The sequence below is a fragment of the Solea senegalensis genome, linkage group LG3, assembly GCF_019176455.1.
Source record: "Solea senegalensis isolate Sse05_10M linkage group LG3, IFAPA_SoseM_1, whole genome shotgun sequence".
Lineage (NCBI taxonomy): Eukaryota > Metazoa > Chordata > Actinopteri > Pleuronectiformes > Soleidae > Solea > Solea senegalensis.
Window position 1 is genome coordinate 20,363,045 of NC_058023.1, and position 20,748 is coordinate 20,383,792.

General features: G+C 39.4%; 3 protein-coding genes across 3 annotated transcripts; 1 reads left to right on the forward strand and 2 right to left on the reverse strand.

Annotated features, from left to right (window-relative positions):
* Positions 1-362: 362 nt before the first annotated feature.
* On the reverse strand, positions 363-3,040 carry LOC122766966 (histone-lysine N-methyltransferase KMT5C-like; the record flags this gene model as incomplete). The annotated part of the gene is made up of 5 exons (XM_044022244.1): positions 2,675-3,040; positions 2,105-2,237; positions 960-1,125; positions 761-870; positions 363-612 (listed from the first exon to the last, which is right to left on the reverse strand). Coding segments are annotated over exons 2-5 (639 nt in total), but the record flags the coding sequence as incomplete, so codon positions are not given.
* Positions 3,041-8,679: 5,639 nt separating this feature from the next.
* ppp1caa (protein phosphatase 1, catalytic subunit, alpha isozyme a) lies at positions 8,680-15,901 on the reverse strand. The gene is made up of 8 exons (XM_044021911.1): positions 15,741-15,901; positions 15,368-15,487; positions 11,264-11,395; positions 10,801-11,031; positions 10,233-10,337; positions 9,927-10,150; positions 9,501-9,635; positions 8,680-9,022 (listed from the first exon to the last, which is right to left on the reverse strand). Exons 2-8 carry the CDS (start codon positions 15,420-15,422, stop codon positions 8,906-8,908), a joined length of 999 nt encoding a protein of 332 aa, XP_043877846.1. The 5' UTR covers positions 15,423-15,487; positions 15,741-15,901; the 3' UTR covers positions 8,680-8,905.
* Positions 15,902-17,712: 1,811 nt separating this feature from the next.
* On the forward strand, positions 17,713-20,684 carry cldni (claudin i). The gene is made up of 3 exons (XM_044021144.1): positions 17,713-17,848; positions 19,101-19,233; positions 19,896-20,684. The coding sequence occupies exons 2-3, from the start codon at positions 19,102-19,104 to the stop codon at positions 20,397-20,399; spliced, it is 636 nt and encodes a 211-aa protein (XP_043877079.1). The 5' UTR covers positions 17,713-17,848; position 19,101; the 3' UTR covers positions 20,400-20,684.
* The last annotated feature ends 64 nt before the right edge of the window (positions 20,685-20,748 follow it).

Here is a 20,748-nt window from a genome sequence, read left to right on the forward strand (position 1 = left end):
TGATACATATATATATATATATGTATATATTTATATATATATATATATATATATACACATATACACATATACATACATATATATATATATACATGTATCTTTAGGTAAGTAAGTGAGCACCTAGCACAAAGAAATGAATTTGCTTTGACTTGTTGTTATGTGGTCACATGTGATTAAGACCTGTCAATCAGTATTATTGTGATTTTAAGTTTCAACCTTGTGTTTTGATTATGGAGTGATGCATTACTTTTGTTAACATTTGGATTATAGACTGCAGCTATACAAATTAAGTAGTGAGAGAGAGAGTACTCTTATCGAAACTTAATTAGAGTTGGTTCATCTTTGTGTGTGTGTGTGTGTGTGTGTGTGTGTGTGTGTGTGTGTGTGTGTGTGTGTGTGTGTGTATTTACAGTGGAAAAGAATGAGTCATGAATCCAAACGAACTCACCATGGTTAATGAAAGCTGCTGGTCCAAGCCAGAGCTGAGCACAGCGTTTGCGTGTAGAATACATCACACTGAAGTCATTGACTCCTGCCCTTAGCACAGCGCTGTCAGTGGGGCTTAGCTCTGCTATGCAGCCCAGCAGGACCTCCACCCGCTCTCCTGCAAACCTACAGAGAAACAGTTTAAGCGTCACATTGCTACCACTGAAGATAAGCACACACCAGCCGGGACATTACGTTACATGAACATCCTGCAGGAGATGTTACCCAGCCACGTGCTGCTTTCTCACAGTGTTATGTTAGATGATGTGCTTACCAGTGCCTCGTTGAGGTTATCTTAGCCCCGTTGGTCTCTGACGAGTATCTGTCACATGACTCTATTTTCACACCGCTATCCAACAGGAAGGCACTGAGGTAACGATACACCTGTGGACGCCAAAAGGGAGTTTTAATTGTGTTCAAGGGTTAATACGACGCACTAATGACTGCACTTTAATTTATGCTGTTTTGCCTACATGTTGTCTCAGCAGCTCCTGTCGATGACTTCCCAAAGCATTAAAGTAGTCACCAGCCAGTTCGCCCACAGTTAGTGCCTCAAACGTAGCATTGAAGTCATGTGTGCGCTGAAAGCGCAACAGGGTCTCTTTGAGGTTACCCCATCGCCGGATCTCTGGTGGGGGACTGAGGAGGACAGAAAGGCAAAGATGTAAATAAACTTCACAAAACTTGAATACAACCTGTTGGTCCAAGCCTAATGTGTCTAATTGTGATGCTTTTTTAACCAAATAGTTTAGTGTAAGTGACTGTCTCACACTGTGCCTGGAATCCTCAAAACATTCTGCACTTAAGGCCAAATGATCACAATAACTGTTTTTTTAAATGAGCTGAAATTCATAGCTGTTGCAAAAAACATCACACAACTAAAGATTACAATTGGCTCCAGAGTGAAACTTTGTTTTAAACAACACTTGCAGACAGAAATCAACCAACACTGGTTAAACAGTGATACATTTCACACACTGAAGGTAAAATATTCATGGAAATAATGTGTTCCATGTCAGTGTACATCTATAACCATTATACAAGTGTAAGCCTTTGTTATATTGACAGTAAAAAAAACATTTTGTACTGAATGAAGGCCTAGCCAGTCAAAGTTAACATGATGTTTCATACCAATAACAATTACAAGTGCTTCATAATAACTTGTCTTTTAAAATATACACTATAAATAAACGCAATAAAATAGATTTTTGCCATCAAAAGGATCTCCACCAACATTACACTAAACACAAAAAGTATCCGTCTCAAATAGATCATTACTTTTGAAGGAGGGCTTGCATGATCATCTCTTCTATAACTAAGTTTTATGAGCTAATATGTGTGTTCAATAGAGTTTTTATGAGCCTCCTCGCACCAATGTAAATGGGGTGAAAGTATAATTCTAACACGTCTAGAACATTTAAATAAAAAAAATTATGACCTTCATAAAATGATTTACTGCAGAGCATGAAAAAGTGCATATGTTTCTGACTGTGTGTGTAATCAGATGGAGCAGAACGAGCAAAGACTGAATGATGTGGAGACCAAACAAGCGATTAACAGTGATTACATTAAGAGTGGGTGTTGACTGGACGGTCACACTGTTTGCTTGACAAGTTACCTGATGTTCATTTTGTGGGTGCTGAAGCCCAACAAAGGGTCCAGCACCAATCGGGTGGCCAAGTCATCGGTTTCACACAGCTCCTTCACACTCATTCTAGTGCATCCTTCCATTGCCTCCCACCATCAGCATGCTGCAACAACAGGGTCAAAGTAACGCTATGACAACAACATCAACAACATCAAACCACAATCGTGTAATAGAGCATTTCAACACACCCTGTGTGGAAATGACAGATCATTAGCCGCCTGCTGACTGTCTTCCCCCGTGCATGTCCACTGCGCTAACATTGAGCTGTAACTCGTTAAGGTATGTGCGAGTTAGGAATGCGCCTACGTTCCCGCTAGCTTCCATACATAGCACATTAGCTTAGCACGTCTGACTGCACGGGGAATACGCTGGCTTATCAGCTGAGAAGCGGGGGAGCTAACATGGTAGCACCAGCTGTCTACAGCTAGCGCAACATTGCTGCATCAAATCGCTTAGGAAATCCAGGCACTAAACGCCTGTATGTGCATCAAAGCGCTGCCACGGCGGTGCATACTGAACACACGGCTCTCGAAAACTTACCTGGGAGTCTTTTGTCAACGAATGTTTCGTCAGATGGGCAATGTATTGCAAGCTCCTCGCTTGTTCTGAATCCTCTCCGCCTAGCAGGGGAAAGTTAGCCTAGCAGCATAACTGGCTAGGATTCCGCTAGCCAGAGCAGCCGCATTCGAAAATGGAGTCTCCTCGTCACTTCTGGAATTTGTTGGAATGCTGACGATTACAATTCCCCAGGTCGGATGTCGGAGGGCAGCAATGCACAGCACACGGCGACAAATGAGCGTAAAATGTGTATAATGTTAAGTATCTTGCTCGCTGGCTTTGCACAAGATTCTTCCAGTAGCAAAAGTTGAAGAGCCCCCGTTCAATGCAACCGAACTACTCGGTGGCCACGCCCACGTCTCTTGCTATTCGCTGAGGTCAAGGTCAATTTTACAAATCAACGTCCAGAGTTGTGTGTTCCGCTCTGTGATTGGTCGAATTCATGTCATGGGTGGAGCCACAGCTTTACATTCGGTTTAGCATGTTGATAAGTGAGCAGAGAGGAGTATTTCCTCACGTACGCTTGCCTCAGCTGGGATGCGGAGAGTGTGTGTGCGGGAGAGATACTCAAAGCACCAGTGATACATGACCGTGCCTGTATTTTAATGTTGACTGCACATACTGTAATTAAGCCACAATAATAAAATTGGTAACTGGTTTAAATGTTGTGGCAGAGCAGTCGTTGTCTGTGTGCCCTGTTTAAACCATCTGCAGATGTTATCTATTTAACCTTTATTTAACCAGGAAAAACCACACTGAGATTAAAAAGTGTGTCCTGGTCAAGACAGACAGCAGCACAGTTACAAACAAACAGTCAGAAGCCATACATACTATATAAAAACATAAATAATCAAACATGCAATTTCCCTGGACCACAATCATAATCATAAAACCCCCATAAATCAGTAAGAGCATCAAGAGACAAATGCCTCTGGCTCCAAGTCGCCCAGCATTCTCCCTAAAAACATCCAGAGAGACCAGGCAATTTCAGATGTTACATGACAGTTCAATTCAAATCAGTTTTATTCATGTAGCGCCAACTCACAACATACATTATCTCAAGGCACTGTACATAAGGCAGTGCCTTAAGGCAGACCACTTTTAATATTATAGAGAAAGAGAAGAATGAGAAACCCAACAGTTCACACAATGAGCAAGAAAAACAACAACTTCCTTTAAACAGGGAAACATCTCTGTCAGAATCAGACTCAAAAAATGTGCAGCATCTAACTCGACTGGTTGGGGTGAAAGGAAAATGGGGGCGAGAAAGGGAAAGAGGGAAGCAAGGTAGCGACAGGAGAGCAGATATATAACAGTTCTTAGTACTATAATGTCATTTATACACACAGTTGTTGATAGAAAATGTAACCGTTATTGGTTTTAACCATAGCATAAGTAGCATAGGTATTATGTGTATTATTATTATTAGTATAGTAAATTCAGTTAGTGACATTGTTGTTAAGTGTTTCGACATTGTTGTTTAGTGCCCTTTCTTCGATAATTCTGGGGTTAAGCATTGAGATTGCATTATAAGTAAGGCTGACAATGAAGTAATAAATTGCTGTATTGATTTTTGGTAGAGATACTGTTTACATTTGGATCGCTGGCTGAAAAGGCAACATCAAATCTCATGTTGTTTGAAACACAGATAGGACACACCTACCTTTGTTTGAACAAGATATTGAGCTTGAGTCAGTTGTGGTCAAAGCTCTGGATCCTTCCATCTTTGATTGCTTCCTATCAGGTGCAAAATAAATAAATAAATATGTACAATTCATTACATAAGAGTCAGGTGTTTGCATTACCATGATATGATACATGTACTACACATACAACACAATATGACCACAAACAGAGGAAATAGACCTGTAGCTGCATAGGAAAAGAGAGGATCAGCGTTTGGATATTGCCCAACAAGTCATTTGGAATGTGGAAATGCCTCGGAAATTAAGGAGCTCCCTGCACCCTCACCCTCACCCACCCACACTCGCCCCACCCCCTCCCATTCTGTGGACAAGTTTCAGCTGGTAAACAAGCCAGAGTAGTGCTACTGCATATTTTACAGGGTGTCATTCATGTTCCCAGCAACTGCAATCTCCAAGGGCTTACAAGTGGAAAACACCCATCTCTCTATATCACCACAATGGCATGACTGTGGTATTTGGCCTGGTTTAATGAAGTTACTCCTCAGAGCCTCAAACCTTTTTCCTCTCTTGTTGTTTAGTGTTTTTGGGAGCATAGGACTTGATGTTGCCGTCTGGTGCAGACTCTTGTACGAGTCTGATTCATGAGACAGTAGGATTATTTATGAGCCAAGGGTGAGTGACTTCACAGTGGAGGATGTCAGGGTGCGTCGTCATAAATCAGCAGACACCGCAGCAGCCAGCTCTCAGTCATATGGTGTAAATGTTGCAGATACTCCAAGTTGGAATGACAAGTCCAATTTGTAGCTACATGGTATGATTTTCACTTTATTGCATGAACACATAAAAGTGGAACTGACCGATGTCCAGTTAATTGGTCTGGTTTATTGCCTGTGAGTTCCTCACAGTGTGATTTATATTTTTCTTTGTGAGAAGGCATCTTAAAGATGTCAAACTGTAGTGTAAAACAGCAAATTTGTGACACAACAAATCTAACATTCAGAATCATATTTACTGCCTAACATCTGATTTTATTTATTTTTTAATCAGTAAACCAGATTGAGATAAAACTTTGATAAATGAATGAAAACGTCAAATTATTCATATTATTAAATAAGCCTTGTGATTAAATCAGTCTCTGGGAATGGTTTACAAGTTTTTATTCAAACAAGTGACAGAAATCCATTACAGAGAAGCAAAAAGGATGATCATTCACGTTAGACAGAATATGTTGGCTTGTCTGTGAGCTGTCTGACTGTATCATGGTGCAATGTTTGTCAGACATAAGAGGAGAAGAACTCCCACCCTGAGGTAATAAAACGGATCAAATTACTTCACTCCCAGTCACTGATAGTCCTGTGCAGCAGATGATGGCCTTCCCTCCTTTTTTCTAGTTACAGTGGAATGTTGGGATGTAGTGTTTTCCCACACTGCCGTCACATGACAAAAGAGAACGCAGCGAGACAAAATGTACAAATCCTCTTTTATTTCTACCTTGTTACAGAGACATTTTTGTGATCGGTTTGAAAACAAATAGAAAATTGTCAATTTCTGTTGTTTCCTCTATGTTAGCAATCATAATAATCAAATAGTGTCATATTATTTACCCAGCAACAGTGCATGGTGCAAAACATCCCTGATTAATCAAAGAAAATCTTACATGGGTAAGCGCACACTGTCTAACGTGAAGTTTGTCAGTACAAATGTGAACAAAATGATTATTGGTAGTTACAAATGATTAAGCAGAAATATTTTTTACAGCGAAGGAAACGGGAATGAAAGCGGCCTTTAGTGGACCATTAATTCAAAATGACATAGATATACAAGCTTTATAAGTCTATATTAATTCTTGCATGAGTTACTTAGTCGGTTTGAAGAGAGTGCGATCCATCCCAGTGGAGGTCGTTTCCACATCGTAAATGCTCAAGCCCTACATTAAGATTTATTTATCCTACTTATTAACTTAAATGCCATACATATCTGTACATTTCCTCATCTACATCAGGTTTTAGCCAGAGAAAAATTGGGTCTGCACCATTTCTAAATCAAACAAAGCAACAGATCACTCCCCTGCAGAGTATTCCGCTGTAAACTAAACAGCATTCCAACATTGGGCTCGACTCATTCACATCTTAGTCATTTTAAATTCCACAAGCTGTATATAACCTGTTTATAAGCTTCACAATATACTGTATGAGTCATACCACTTAACTGTATTTCAATGTAAGTCACTTCCTGAGTTGATCTTACTGGATGTGAATTAAACACAAGAACTATAATAGCCGACACAATACCTGCCGCAGAAATGAGCTGTAGTGTATGCAAATTTGTTACAACACATAACAGGATTCCTCACGTTTGATTACATCATAAAAAGTTATTTATTTTCTGAGGTACCAAGTTGAAAACCTCTCGACAGAGGAAATGGGAGGGAGATGATGCCTCTCTGCTTTAGTGTGAGCTCTTGTGCACAACCTGAGCAACACATTTGCTGGCTTTGCAGCAGAGCTGTAACGACATGTGGTCGTAGTTGGACAGAGGGGCTGAAGGCTGAGGACACACAGGATTCAAATAAAAGCAGACATGCAGGTTATGTAATAAAACAGGGAATAGTGTGTTTGGGGGTTTTTAGAAAAGGGCAGTGAGAAGGCCCTGAAACACTGTTAGGACTTTTTTTACACCAGTTGCAACAGCCTATACTGACCTATGGACTGTTTTCACTGGAACACCCTGTATACGCCAGCTGAACTTGATACGCAGTAAAGAGGATGCAACATGGCTATTGAGCCATGAAGTGATACAAAGGACGATTTAAAAATAAAATGGTTTGAGACAAAAATATATGCATGACTCTGAATCCACTTTGTCAATGTCAAATATTTAAATCTATGCTGACGTAAGAAAAGTGCAAGACTTCCAGCAACTCGGCATGTCCAAGTTTTTGACAAATTGACATAGCATTTATTTTATTACAACAATCCTAAAGCAACTTTAAAATGATTGACCTGCTGCTCATGTGGGAACCACCAATCTGCCACAAAATAAACTTCATATTCAAGTATTCCAAGTTAGAGTTTCTAACCAAATTTGGTATGCATAATTAGTTTTTTAGTAAAACAAGGATTTGTGCTAAAAGCGCTGGGTGCACTGCAGTCTTTAGTTTTAGTTAGTTGTTCCTAATTTTAACTACCATGCAACTTCATGCTTGAATTAGCCCATTTTCTTTTTCATCACCACAGATTCAAATGACCCGAGAAAAGAATTTATGTCACTGCAATTATTCACCATCACATATGCCGTTTAAACCATCTAATATTTCCACATGAAAATAAATGGAGAAATTTGACATTAACAGCTTCTCAGTAGGCATTTTGAGTACACGGCAGTGTGTTTATGTTCAGAGAAGATTAAATGCCAGATAACTTGTGGCATCTACTCAAGGGCACATTAACTGCACATGAGGATGATGGATTAGACTATTGGAGTAGAGTGAGCTGTCAGATCTGCTGAAACATTTGTCAGGTAATGAGCAGAAACTCAGTGACAGCTCCACTCCCTCCCTCTCCATTAATTAAAACAAAATTAAAAAAAATACATTTGTGATTCTGAAACGAGCTTTGGGCCATTTTTTATGCAAGTCAATGAGTTTCCAATGAGCATAATCTTTGGCTAGATCACAATGAATGAAGCAATGTGTGAAATGTCCTTCTGTATTGACAGTAAGTGAACTGGGACAAAATTACACTTTCCAGCTTTATAGCAATGGCAAAACACAAAGTGATGAGAATGATTCAAATAAATGGTTATTTTTTTATTCATCTCGACTTTCATGAACTAAAAACAAAAAAAATTAAATCATGGTGGTTTCATGTATCTACAAAAAAGGTACTATTTCACATCCATGTCTCAAATTATTGGTTTTCAAAAGAAAAAAAAGAATAGCACGTTTCATTTGTGAATCCAATCATCTTTGAGGACCCACACATGTATCCTCCCGTGCACCCAGTGTGTCGTATGTGCCGTTACTGTTTGACCGTGCAACTCACACCCTCCCAACCCTCCCCTCCCACCCACCCATCACACAGACATACACACAGACCTCTGAAACAGGATGTTCAAAAGCTTGTGTTTAGCATTAAACAGTGCAGGGCCTTAACATAAACAGCCAAGGCTCCTCTATTTTCTCTTCCCCTCCTCCCCAGTACCCAGGTTTGAATTTACAACACAAATAGGCAAGAACCCATCTCTACTAGATGACAGGTAAACAGAACAGAAGGTAGCCCACAGAAGGAAGACCAACAAAAAAAAAAAGAGACGGTACATACAGAATATAGAAATTCCTTCTGGATCATTCACACTTTTATACACATTCTCACACAAAACTACACGCAAGCAGCCAAACGGTTAAAAATAGTTTTTGAGAGAAAAAAAATCAAAACATAATTGAACCCTGGACACTTGTTTGCTTTGTTGCTATTCTGTGATGAGGAATAAACAAGTTTGGGAGGTAGAGGGGAATAAAAGGTGCACTAGGCTGAAAGGGGGTTATTGAAGGAGAACCAAGTGGGTGTTATTTCTTTGCCTTGGCGGCCTTGGCTGAATTTCGCGGTGGGGTAACCGGCCTCCCAGATCCCATTCCTCCCCCTCCACCATAAGGATACAATTTCTTATCGGCTGGCTTCAGGATCTGAGAGAGAAAGAGAGACAAAAAAGCTGTAGTTTATACAAACTTATGATGAGTCAAAGTAGAGATTTAACAGTACTTCCGGTTGACATGTTGAAAAACAAAAAGGTAAAACTAGATGAATTAAAAATAATTATGAGCTCCTTTTAAAAGCATATCTAACCATCAGAAGAAAATCAGTTTTGGGCTGCAACAATTAATAGATTAATGATTATGACTCAATTACTAAATGAATCACCAACTATTTTGATGATCAATTAATCAGTTGGAATATTTCAACATAATTAAAACAAGCTCTCTGATTTTTAAAAGTGAATCTTTTCTGGTTTCTTTGCTCCATATATCAAAGAAATCCTTAAAAGTGAAGCATTTTGGTTTGTGGATAAAACAAGTCATTTGAATTGCAGTTGAACTAGGGCTGCATAGTTTCACAAAATACAGTGACTCATGTCCCAAACCTTATAAGTACACACAAACACACCTGGAAAGAGCACATGAGTGTCTCATCCACACTCATCATGGCACCAGCATTGTCAAACTCGCCACAGTAGTTAGGAGCTGAGAATAAGGTGACGAGCTGCCTCTTTGCAAAAAACTCATAACCGTCTTCTACCACCTTAGGACAAAGATAACAAAGTCAGTGCTGCACAACAATACAGAGGCAAACAAGGTTTACTGTTTGAACCAAGTGGTTGTGAGAAGCAACACAGATTAAGATTATTTTAAATACCACTGTCACTGTAAAAATTGCTAGCATTAAAATTGAACAGAACAGTCAATTTCTAATTTAAAAACTTGATCATTTTCACTGAAAACAAAGAAAATGTATATTTCTGGTTCTTCCAATGTCAACTGAATCAGTAACAACTGAGTTTAGAGATTTCTTGAGGACATTTATCTTCATTACCTGATGTGCCCTGCATATAAGGTCCATGTCGTGTTTGTGCAAAAATTTAGCCACCACATCTGCCCCGAATGTGAAGGAGACACCACGGTCATTTTCCCCCCAGCCCAGCACATCTTTGTCTGGGTCGGCCCACAGCAGGTCACACAGCAGACCTTGGTCAGGCACGTCTGTGGGTCGCATTACTCTGCGGATCTGTTCCATCGACTGAAGATCAGGAGAAAGGCCTAGAAGAAAGAGGAAAAACACTTAGTGTGGTTCCCATCATCTAAAATGAGCTTTGTCACAGCTTATGCAAACAAAACCTACCTCCATGACAGCAGAAGATTTTTTCATCTACAATCGCAGCCACAGGTAAACAGTTGAAACAATCTGTGAAGGTCTTCCACAGCTTAATGTTATACCGTCGTTTACCTTTGAGCATAAGAGGAGAACTACAATTACACTTAAGACATTTATTTATTTATTTTTATATACATACATATGTATATATATATATACATACATACATACATACATACATACATACATACATACATACATATGTATGTATGTATATATATATATATATATATATATATATACACACATATATATATATATATATATATATATATATATATATATATACACATACATACATATGTATGTATATATATATATATATACACAGTATATATATACACACACACACACACACATATATATATATTTATATACATATACACACACATATATACATATATATACACAAACAGGGAATTATTACGAAATATGAGCAACTGGGATTATACAAAGTATATATAGAAATTACAGTTTAGTAAGACTTGACAGCCCAGATTACATTTCTTCCTGTTAAAAGGTTCTGTGCACTTACACTCATCATAGAAGCCGTAGATTCGATTAATAGAGGCGCATTCATGGTTCCCGCGCAGCAGGAAAAAGTTCTCAGGGTATTTAATCTTGTAAGCTAGAAGCAGGCATATAGTCTCCAGTGACTGCTTCCCTCTGTCTACATAATCACCCAGAAACAGGTAGTTGCTTTCTGGGGGGAAGCCTCCGTATTCAAACAGTCGGAGCAGATCATAGTACTGACCATGGACATCACCTGCAGGGGGCAGCAGAGAAGTGCAATTCAAACACCATACTTTCACTGATGCTGGGAATACAGTCTTTGGTTTGTATGCAGAGTTGAGGTGACAAATTACAAATGAGAAAAATGTCTGGTAAATCACCCACAAAGCCTCACATAATAATCATTCTGTCACAAATCATATTTTGCACTTTGCATCTATGCTTTAGTGGAACTCACTGCCCACTTCCATGCATTAAAAACTCACCACAGATTTTGAGGGGAGCCTCTAGTTCAAGGAGGATTGGCTGACTCAGGAAAATTTCACGGGACTTGAGGCAAAGGCCACGGATCTCGCCCTCTGTCAGCTGGACATTTTTTCCTGGCCGCGAGCCCTTGACTGAAATAAAAGGAGATAAATTAGACAAGATGTTTCACTGGGGACATTAATATCACCACAGAGACATACCTCTACACAAAGCTGTGAGAAAACTTGACAAAGCATAGCAGTGAAATCTGATGCTGGGTTTGACCACCAGATTGGGAAGTCAACACCTCCCACCAGCCAAATGCTGGCCATCATTGTTCCATGACAGCAGGTGACCAAAGCACATGACTCAGAGGTAATGCTGAAGGTTGTAATTTTGAAAATCATAAACTATGAACACAAGATTCACTTTTAACAGTTTGTATTGGGCACAGAGATGCATCACCTGATAAATCATGATTAGTGGAAACAAGTTTGACTATAGCAGCTTCAAGAGTATTTGTGCTTCAGTTGTAATTCAAACCCAAGTTTGTTGAAAGATGTGAAACCCACTTCCCCATTTTATATTATAAAGCTGCAAATTAAGAATTTCATTGTGCAGTGCAACAGTCTGTCTTAACTGAACATATGACAATAAACATCTTGAATCTTGAATGAAGAAAATGCTCTGTCCCCATCATCCTCAACTTCCACTGATACAATCTCAAGAATTCAACAGGTCTGTCAGGTCTCTACTCATGTTCTCTTTACTTTCGCCAGACATGCCAAATAAAGTCAAAACCAAACTGTTTCCATCTTTTACAAGAAACCCCAACACATTTTATGAACAGATGATTTGTCTTAAAAGGTACAGATACAAGGTAAATGAAAGAGAAATTCCCAGAGCAAAAAAAAAGTACTTCTGCTCATAATTCAGATCGAAAATAGTTACATATTCACATTCTAACCTTTGTGCCAGGATGTGATGCTATGGTACTAATTGTGTGTACACTGTGGCAAGTCTGCACCTCAGCAAGTTTGGAATCTGGATTGTTTGCTTCAGTGACAGAATCGCTCACGCCTCCATTCCCACATGTGCCACATGATACCAAGCCACCTCCAACCAAAACCCACATAAATGACAAATGAGTAGTTCACTGGCTACTGAACAGGTAATGCATGTATAGTAGTAACAGAACCACCTCCAACTGTCTAAATAACTTGTTCTTAAGCTGCATGGATACTAAGCACTATTTAATGTTCCTGGAATGCATTTAATAGGCATCACACGTTTAACCGGTTAACAGATGAATGCTTTAGCCTTTAAAAAAAGAATTAAGTGATGTGCGTCAATAATTACAATGGACAATACAAGCAGGATCTACATGGATAGATTTTTGAACAGTTTGCAAAATGGTTGTACATTCATAAAAATAACCAGATTAACAAAAATAAAAGTAGATTTTATTCAGAATGAATCAACATGCTCCGTCTTTTAATTGCTACAGACGTTTCAATACAACCCACCCAGCTTGATATACCAAAACAGGCTATGAGAACACAAACATCAAATTAATAATGTGTATCATTACTTAATTACAATTACTGACATCATTATTAAAAAGTGTGTTTAAATATATTGTGATGCCATTTGGAATGAAAAGAACACAACTTGCTTTGGGTAAACTTCTGACACACTTTGTTAAGAAAAGAGAGAAACACTTGCTACTCGCATTTTTGTATAGATACAGTCCAGAAAGTAAAGGTCATGTGTTTCACCAAGTAATAAACATGTGGAAATTCTATTTAATTTACTTTGTGCATCTAAAGCAATGGATACCCTGCAAAGTGCCTTTGCTACTTTTATAGTTGTTATCATTACCATCCAGCACCTATGTTGTTTTGATGACAATCTGGCAAATGCATAACTATCTTAATAATGCTTGAAAAGCACCTGGAGGAGAGTGAGAGCAGAAGTTAACAAAGAGATGTACAAGCCAGCATATTCTGGAGTAGCAACTGAAACCAAGGCACTAAAAGGAGAAAAGTGGGATTGAACACTGCAGTGCTGCATGTCACTTTGAACCTGGATTACAGAAAGCTAAGCCCTAACAGAGCTTACTCCAAAGTTAGCCACATAGCCAGTGGGCAACAGTGGGCTTATCGTGAGGGGTACATACAAAAGGCTTTCCATTGCACTGATCAGGGGGTGGCGAACAAAGAAACAGAAAAGCTGTTGCTGTGTCAGGAGTGCTACAGTTGGTTTGGTTCAGTACTTCCGCCTCCGTGCTGGATGCTCTGCTTTGGCTTATGTGATGTCACACTTTCCAGACATGCTATTAACAACACTCTCTCCCAGAGTTCACTCCAAATTGCCAGTAATCCAATTGTAACCATCCATTATCCAAACGCGTTTAATTGGTTTGGTCTCGAAACACAGTCATTAAGCAGGGGGTTACCTTGGTATCCACATCAGACACTAAGCTTGTGCGATATAATTTATCAACCTTTTGACATAGCATCTGTAGTGGGCATGCGTATCTAAAATTGCATGTAGTTTTAGTAGATCAAAATAACACCAATAATACCTGGAGACTGTGTGGTTATTCTAAGCAATGAAACTACATGTGCCAAAAAGGTCAAGTGAGTTGCATAAGAGGATATAAATACAGCGGCTATCTGGCTTGTTTGTCTTCTGTGTTTGGCAGACATCTTATCACAGCCCAAGCATAAAATCCATGTACAAAACACTCCAGCGTGGTCCACAGTCAAAACTACACTGCACTACGACTGCACATGCATATTTGTGAATAATCAGTCACCTCCACCAGCTCAGCTTAGGCCTAATGTACAGGGTCTATATTTAAGAAAGTAAACAAACAGAGGGCGAAGGTCAGAGGGACTAAACATGCAGTTTTGACCCCCAACAACAAACATGATGTTACTTCTGTTAATCAGTTGTGCAATGTTTCCATACAGCAGTTCGCCATGATAGTGTACATGTAAAGCATACACAACATTTGAGCCTGCCTTGCAAGGGCAAACAGAGTTCACAACCATTTCTAGTGCTCTTTAGATGAACTGTACCATTGAGTCTGAAGAGATTTATGTTTTTGTTTAATGTCCTCGGGGCTGCTGTTACACAATCATCATGTGTATATGAAGATAGAACAGCCGTGAACAGTAAGTGTTTTCCCCTAGACATATAGCCCCAACCATAACAAATGTGTCTTCAAACAATGTATACAGTTAGCATTATGACAGTTAAAACTAAGGGAATGTTTGTGTTAGACTTGGGGCCAACCCACTTTACCAATAACCTTTAACTAACACAAAGAATATCTCACATCATTTCACCCAAAATAATTCTAATGTACATGAAAATGAACTGTACTATAACACCAAAAATGAAGCAATTTAAGCATGTCAAACTGAACAGCCATTTCACCGGGGTGTGCCTTTTTCACAGGTGACACTGAGAAAAATTGTGGTTGTAAATTGTAACAGAATGTTTTACAATACAACTACAAGACAGCAAGCACAAACGAAGAAGGCCTCTTGAGGGAGCAATATATAATACATGGAGAAAAAAACACAATAGCGCAAGGACTACTTCTCCAGTAAGTCAAATGAACATTATCTATGAGTTAAATTACCTTACTAATGAGTTGCAAATGACCACTCAACTCCTCAATTTTCTCAAGTAAGTTCTCATGTAGCATTGCATGATAAATGCAACAAGTGAAGGCAGAAATTAAAGACCATGAAGACAGGTGTGTATGACCAAGTTTAATTTGCATAAAATGGACCAGTGACGAAACACCGCCCACTTCCCTCTGAATTACAGTAACACATTATGTGCATTGATATGCAACTGAAAAACAGAAGTGGAAGAATAAAAAAACGAGTCGCTCATAAAAAGATATTGGCTTGACAAAAAGGAAATATATGGTTTTATCTCGCATTCATCCAAATCCAACCATTGAGTCTGACAACATCGTAAAATGACTGCCTATGACTTGTCTCAACTTACCTGACAAATAAACGACAAATGTCGCTACAACCGCCAAGAAATCATAATCTAAGTGAACTACAGTGCTGCAAAGAGAATTTGGTCTTCCTCACCTTCCAGGAGACGTTGAATTATAGAGTCGATGTTTAATTTGTCTGGCTCCGCCATTTTCTTTATTTTCTGTCGTTCTCGAGTAGGAGGAACCTTGAATTTCCGCGCTGCACCCTCGGTTTCTAAAACAGAAAGGAAAATGAGACGGACATTTTTAACAGGAACGTCCAATAAACACGTAAACACTGATCGCTTAGCTAACGAGTGGTTAACATAGAGCTAACCGAGCAACAGTGGCGGAATGGAACAATCAATGAGCTCATACAGACTTGCGCTAACCCAGCTAGCTGGCTAACTGCTAGCCAGATTGAACCGCGGACGGTCAACTAACGTTAGCTATTTAAACAACTCACTGCTAGATCAAATACCACGTACCTTATCTTTCCCTCAACACCGGCCCTCCTGGAATGAATAATGTGTGAATGTTTAACCCGTAAACTCAATCCTGGCCCCTATTCCAGTGGTGTGTCCGGACTCCGCGTCCCTTCCCTCTTCCTTCCTTCACCCAAGAACTTCGAGGGAGGGCCGTTTACAACCAGGCTGTCTACCAAACAGCGCTAACACAGGAGGCCGAATCAAACCGAGTTGCACGTATGTTTCTTGAAACGCGATTGGTCCATCGGTGAATTTAGAAACACAACTCTCGCGTCCGATTGGACAAACCCCAGTCACTCTCAGACACCGCCTACCGACCCGTTCACGACGACGTCCCCGAGGCAGATTTAAACCGGAGCTCAAAGTTCGCCCTCTCGTGTTGACAACTGAAATTGCAAAGTTAAAAACCAACAACTTCAATACTTGTTACTGTGACTTCTTACAAGAGAAAACGGTGAATGTGCAGCTCAAGTCACTTTTAAACTAATCTGGTAAATCTAATCTAAATATGATGCAAACACATATATATGTCTGTCTGTCTGTCTTCTTCATCTTTGACACATTTGCCAGTCCATCACAGGTGAGTTTGGATCCAGAGAACTCAGGAACATTTCTGTGTCTGGGCTTCCTTTTTGCGTAACACAGTTTTCATGACACATTTCTCGTTGCAGCGAAAGACTGTGTTAAATGACAAAGAGTATGAGCTGGTGTTTGTTTTTCTTCCATGTTGTTACTTTCTTGTATCTGCCTCTTGGCCAGGCCATCATTGCAAATGAGCATTGGTTCTCACTTGACTCACCTGGTTAAATAAAGGTTAAATAAATAAATAAAATACTCAGTTTAACTATACTCCAAGGTAGCAAGGTTTATCATATAAAACAACATAAGGGTTTGATGTTTTCACCCTTGTCTCACTAACTCCCGAAATCTAAATCATGATATTATAAATTGTAAAAGGTGACATACCTAAATTATTTCCAATCTAGGCCTGAGAAACATTGTTTCTGAACTTATTGTCATTTTTTTAACAATGTGGCACAAAATGTGAGCCACAACTCACTCCAAGTTTCATACCCTCACCTGTTACAAGTTAACCTGCTAAACTTGTGGAACCTCGTGTCCAAACTTATTATTGATTATTTTGCAAAATACAATTAGGTTTGTCAGTGACAAATCATTCATTTGTCAGTTCATATGTTAAATAAAGGTACAGGCAACTCAAGAAATGACAGATTTTAGTTTTCGTTGCCATTTGAGAAAAGCAGCCCAAACCTTTCATGAAATGGGGTTTGAATCTAACTCATGAGACGAGATTCAATAGTGCTGTAGTGAACATAAGGTTTTGCCATTCGTGCATGTATTTCAAACCAACTGTGTTTATACATAATCTGCTTTCACAACACCGATGTCCTTCATTTTATTTCCTTCCCCATGATCCATGAAACTCCAATTGTAATCTTACGCAAAGTCCAAAAACCCACTCAGTCTGGGTTTTCTTATGTCACCACAGTTTCGACACATGTAGTAGGTGTATGTGTGTGTGTGTGTGTGTGTGGGGAGGGATCTAGGATGTGCAGGAAGGAGCCTAAAGGTAGTATTTTTTTAGACTTACATACTGTGGAAGGAAAAGATGACTCAGATGACTAATTTTTCTTTTTCTGGCAACCTGTGATGGATACAACCAAAAAAATGATTCACTCTGCATCATCACCTGAATTATAATCATCAGTGTAATGACAATAATGTCCACGGAATCTGATTTAACTAAAAAAACTAAATTTAAAGCATCACAACTTCTTTTCTATTCTTCTAAACACAGTTCTCCCTACTGAGGCATGTTATGTATGGAGGACTAAGATGGAAAAAGAGAGGGAAACACGCATATAAGACAAGTCCAGTCTGGTCGTGTGGTCCTTCCCTCCTCTGTCCTCCCCTATCAGTGCTCAGCCCCACCCTAAACCTCACATTCCTCTACATATACCCCATCATATTAACACACAAGTCTTGTACAAAAGAAAACAGCATCTTCAAAACAACTCCCAAACAGCGAGAAGAGCCTCAAGAATCCTCCACCTTTGATTTTCACATTAGCGTCTGAGGAGTGAAAGGTAGGGTGCATCCTTTATTTTCTAAATTGTTTCTGCAAAAGCTTTAAAATTGCAGAGGATGAAAGGAGTGTTTGAGGATTGAATATCTCTGTCTCCATGGGCACTAGCAAAATCAATGCATATCATTTGGGGGATAAAATAGCAGAACTATACAGGATATTCAGAAAAACAGCAGATTTTTAAATCCTCTCACTCACATCAGTTTAGTTTTTGGAGTTTAACGTAGTTTTTTGTCCAGCACATATGACCAAACTGTTTTGGTGGTGTCTTGGTTATTGGCTCCTCTTTGTGTAAACCCATAGGTTTTGTAGGACTTGTAGAAGACAAGGAGAGTTTAAGGACGATCTGAGACATTTTTTTGATTGACAATCATTTTTTAAAAAAAGAGGACAAACAATAGCATGCGTTCCACCAGGTGTTTCCAGGTGGTAAAGGATTACTTTGTTGTCATGAACAAAGAAACAAGGATTTGTCTCATGGAAAAAATACAAAAAAGATTATTCACAAAATTAAAAATGTTCATTTGTTAACGTTGAAATTAAATACATCCCTTATCCCCCTCAAACTCATATTTTTAAGTGATTTATTCTTTCATGATTTACACTTTGTTTTCTCAATCGTTTCATACTTAATCTGATAGTGTTTAATTGATGCAACTTTCTCTGGCGTGATCTAATCAAACTGTACTTTTCATGTAAAGAGATCTTCTCTCTTCAGGTTTCTATTTTTTCTTTACCCAAATTAAATTTTTTTTTGTCAGAATGAAAGTTGAATGAAATTTATAAAGAGACCCAAAATGTGTGAGGCCTGAGCTTCTCCATAAAAGAAGACGTGGGGGAGTGGTTCAGCCAGTCCGGGGTGGAGATTGCGGAGGCCTGGGCTTTGCCTGGGCCTGTCAGGACAAGAGTTTGTTTAAAAATATGTAGCCTCGAGTCATAGTATCCTCAGAGAGAATGGGTGACGGTGTGGGAGCTGATGTTTTCAGATGTGTGGATTAAAGAATAATGAATGTAATCATAAACTTGTCATCTGTAAGCAGAGGAGAGAACGCTCACAAGTAAAAGCCTGCAGTAATTTACGGTCATTTGTGGTATTTTAAAAGCACCAAGGGCAACAGAAAGTACATATGTTTGGATTCTGGGTGAGGCGATAAAAATCCACCCCCTCAGATTATTGGCTGGGGACAAAATGATAAAACTGTACTGGAAAATTAAAGAAACACTAATTGTATATTGTATAATCTTTTTTTCAGGATGGGATCTGTTGGAGTGCAGGTGGTGTGTGTGGCCCTCGGGGTCCTCGGCCTGATCGGGGTCATCGTTTGCTGCGCTGTCCCTCGCTGGAAAGTCTCCTCCTTCGTAGGAGCCAACATCGTGACCGCACAGGTAAAGACGACCCCGGACAATCGCTGAAAAACAAAACTGTAATAGAAGATTTTTTTTATAGTTTTATTGTAAAAGTGTGACACAAGTATCCTCAAAGTGTATGAGACTTTTTTTTAAATACAGCACAGTTGTATTATATATTTATATATGTACTGTATATATGCATGTATATATATATACATATATATAAATACATGCAAATATTCTGCATTTATACATCATAAAAACACAGATAATAAGGTGTAGCCACTTGATTCATAAAGACTATAACTGTTGGCTTTTCATAATTTCCCGTTCCAATGAATTGAATTTATTTATAGCAAAAAAGCATATTGCAACTTAAGTATATTCCACAATATGCACAAGGTTTATTACTAATGTAAAAATACCTAAGTATTTTTTTTTTAATCAAAATACTATGAAAAGCTATAGTATATGTTGCCCATTGTGTCTGTAAAGTATTATGTCAGTCATTGATGTTTTTTAAGTTATCACTGACCATGGTGGAACTGATAAAACAGTTGATTATACAGTCTGTTTTATAATCTGACTTTTTTTAAAGTAAATAAAAAGGAAAAGGAAAGTTATATTTGGCCACTGGATATGGATGGTAATTAACTAATCTGTGTGTGTGTGTGTGTGTGTGTGTGTGTGTGGGACAGACCAGTCAGCAGGGCCTGTGGACGACCTGCGTGGTGCAGAGCACTGGGCAGCAGCAGTGCAAGAACTACGACTCTGTGCTGGTGTTGCCCTCTGACCTGCAAGCCGCCCGTGCCATGACCATCATCAGCTGCATGCTCAGCATCCTCAGTGTCCTCATCCTCTTCTGCGGGGCCGACTTCACCACCTGCGTGGAGAACGAAGCCACCAAGCCCAAGATCAGCCTGGTGGCTGGTGTGGGCCTCATGCTGGCCGGTGTCCTCGTGATCATCCCCGTCAGCTGGTTTGCAAGCAACACCGTGAAGGAGTTCAACAATCCGCTGCACATGAGCCAGAGGTGGGAGCTCGGAGCGTGCATCTACGTGGGCTGGGGGGCCGGCGTCTTGCTCCTTCTGGCCGGAGGTCTGCTGTGCTGCTTTAGCAGGCCCAAATCTGGCAGCTCAGGTGGAACCGCCAAGTACTACAGCAACAGCAACGCGTCCGCCCCAAACAAGAACTACGTGTAGTGTCTTTATGAAAGGACTGGAGTTTGACAGAAGGGACGGGAGGGCGATTTAGTTGGTAAAAGACTGGGAAGGAACAAAGTTTAAACAGAATGAGTCTGTAAATACACCGAATTCTGATAATAACTGGCTCCAGTTTGTACACGGTAATCGTTTTTAATAATCATTTATTCCGGTGATGTTTCAGTTTTGATGTTCTTTTCTTCTTTGGTGCTGGGTTATAATCTGTAAATGGAAGACAAACTCTACACAGGCTGCAAATCAAACCACCTCAAACAGAACTTTTTTTTTGTAAAGCTAATAGTTTTATTTGGGTCTGTGCTTCAAAATATACAATATAATCTGATATTGA

Bases quoted from the DNA above. Each gene is read 5' to 3' on its own strand.
- ppp1caa (XM_044021911.1), bottom strand. From the start codon at position 15,422: ATGGCGGAGCCAGACAAATTAAACATCGACTCTATAATTCAACGTCTC. The intron at 9,636-9,926 runs GTAATGAAGATA...CTTTGTCCTAAG, and splicing joins TTATATGCAGGGCACATCAG to GTGGTAGAAGACGGTTATGA. The intron at 9,023-9,500 runs GTGTGTTTGTGT...TTTCTCTCTCAG, and splicing joins CACTCATGTGCTCTTTCCAG to ATCCTGAAGCCAGCCGATAA.
- cldni (XM_044021144.1), top strand. From the start codon at position 19,102: ATGGGATCTGTTGGAGTGCAGGTGGTGTGTGTGGCCCTCGGGGTCCTC. The intron at 19,234-19,895 runs GTAAAGACGACC...TGTGTGGGACAG, and splicing joins CCAACATCGTGACCGCACAG to ACCAGTCAGCAGGGCCTGTG.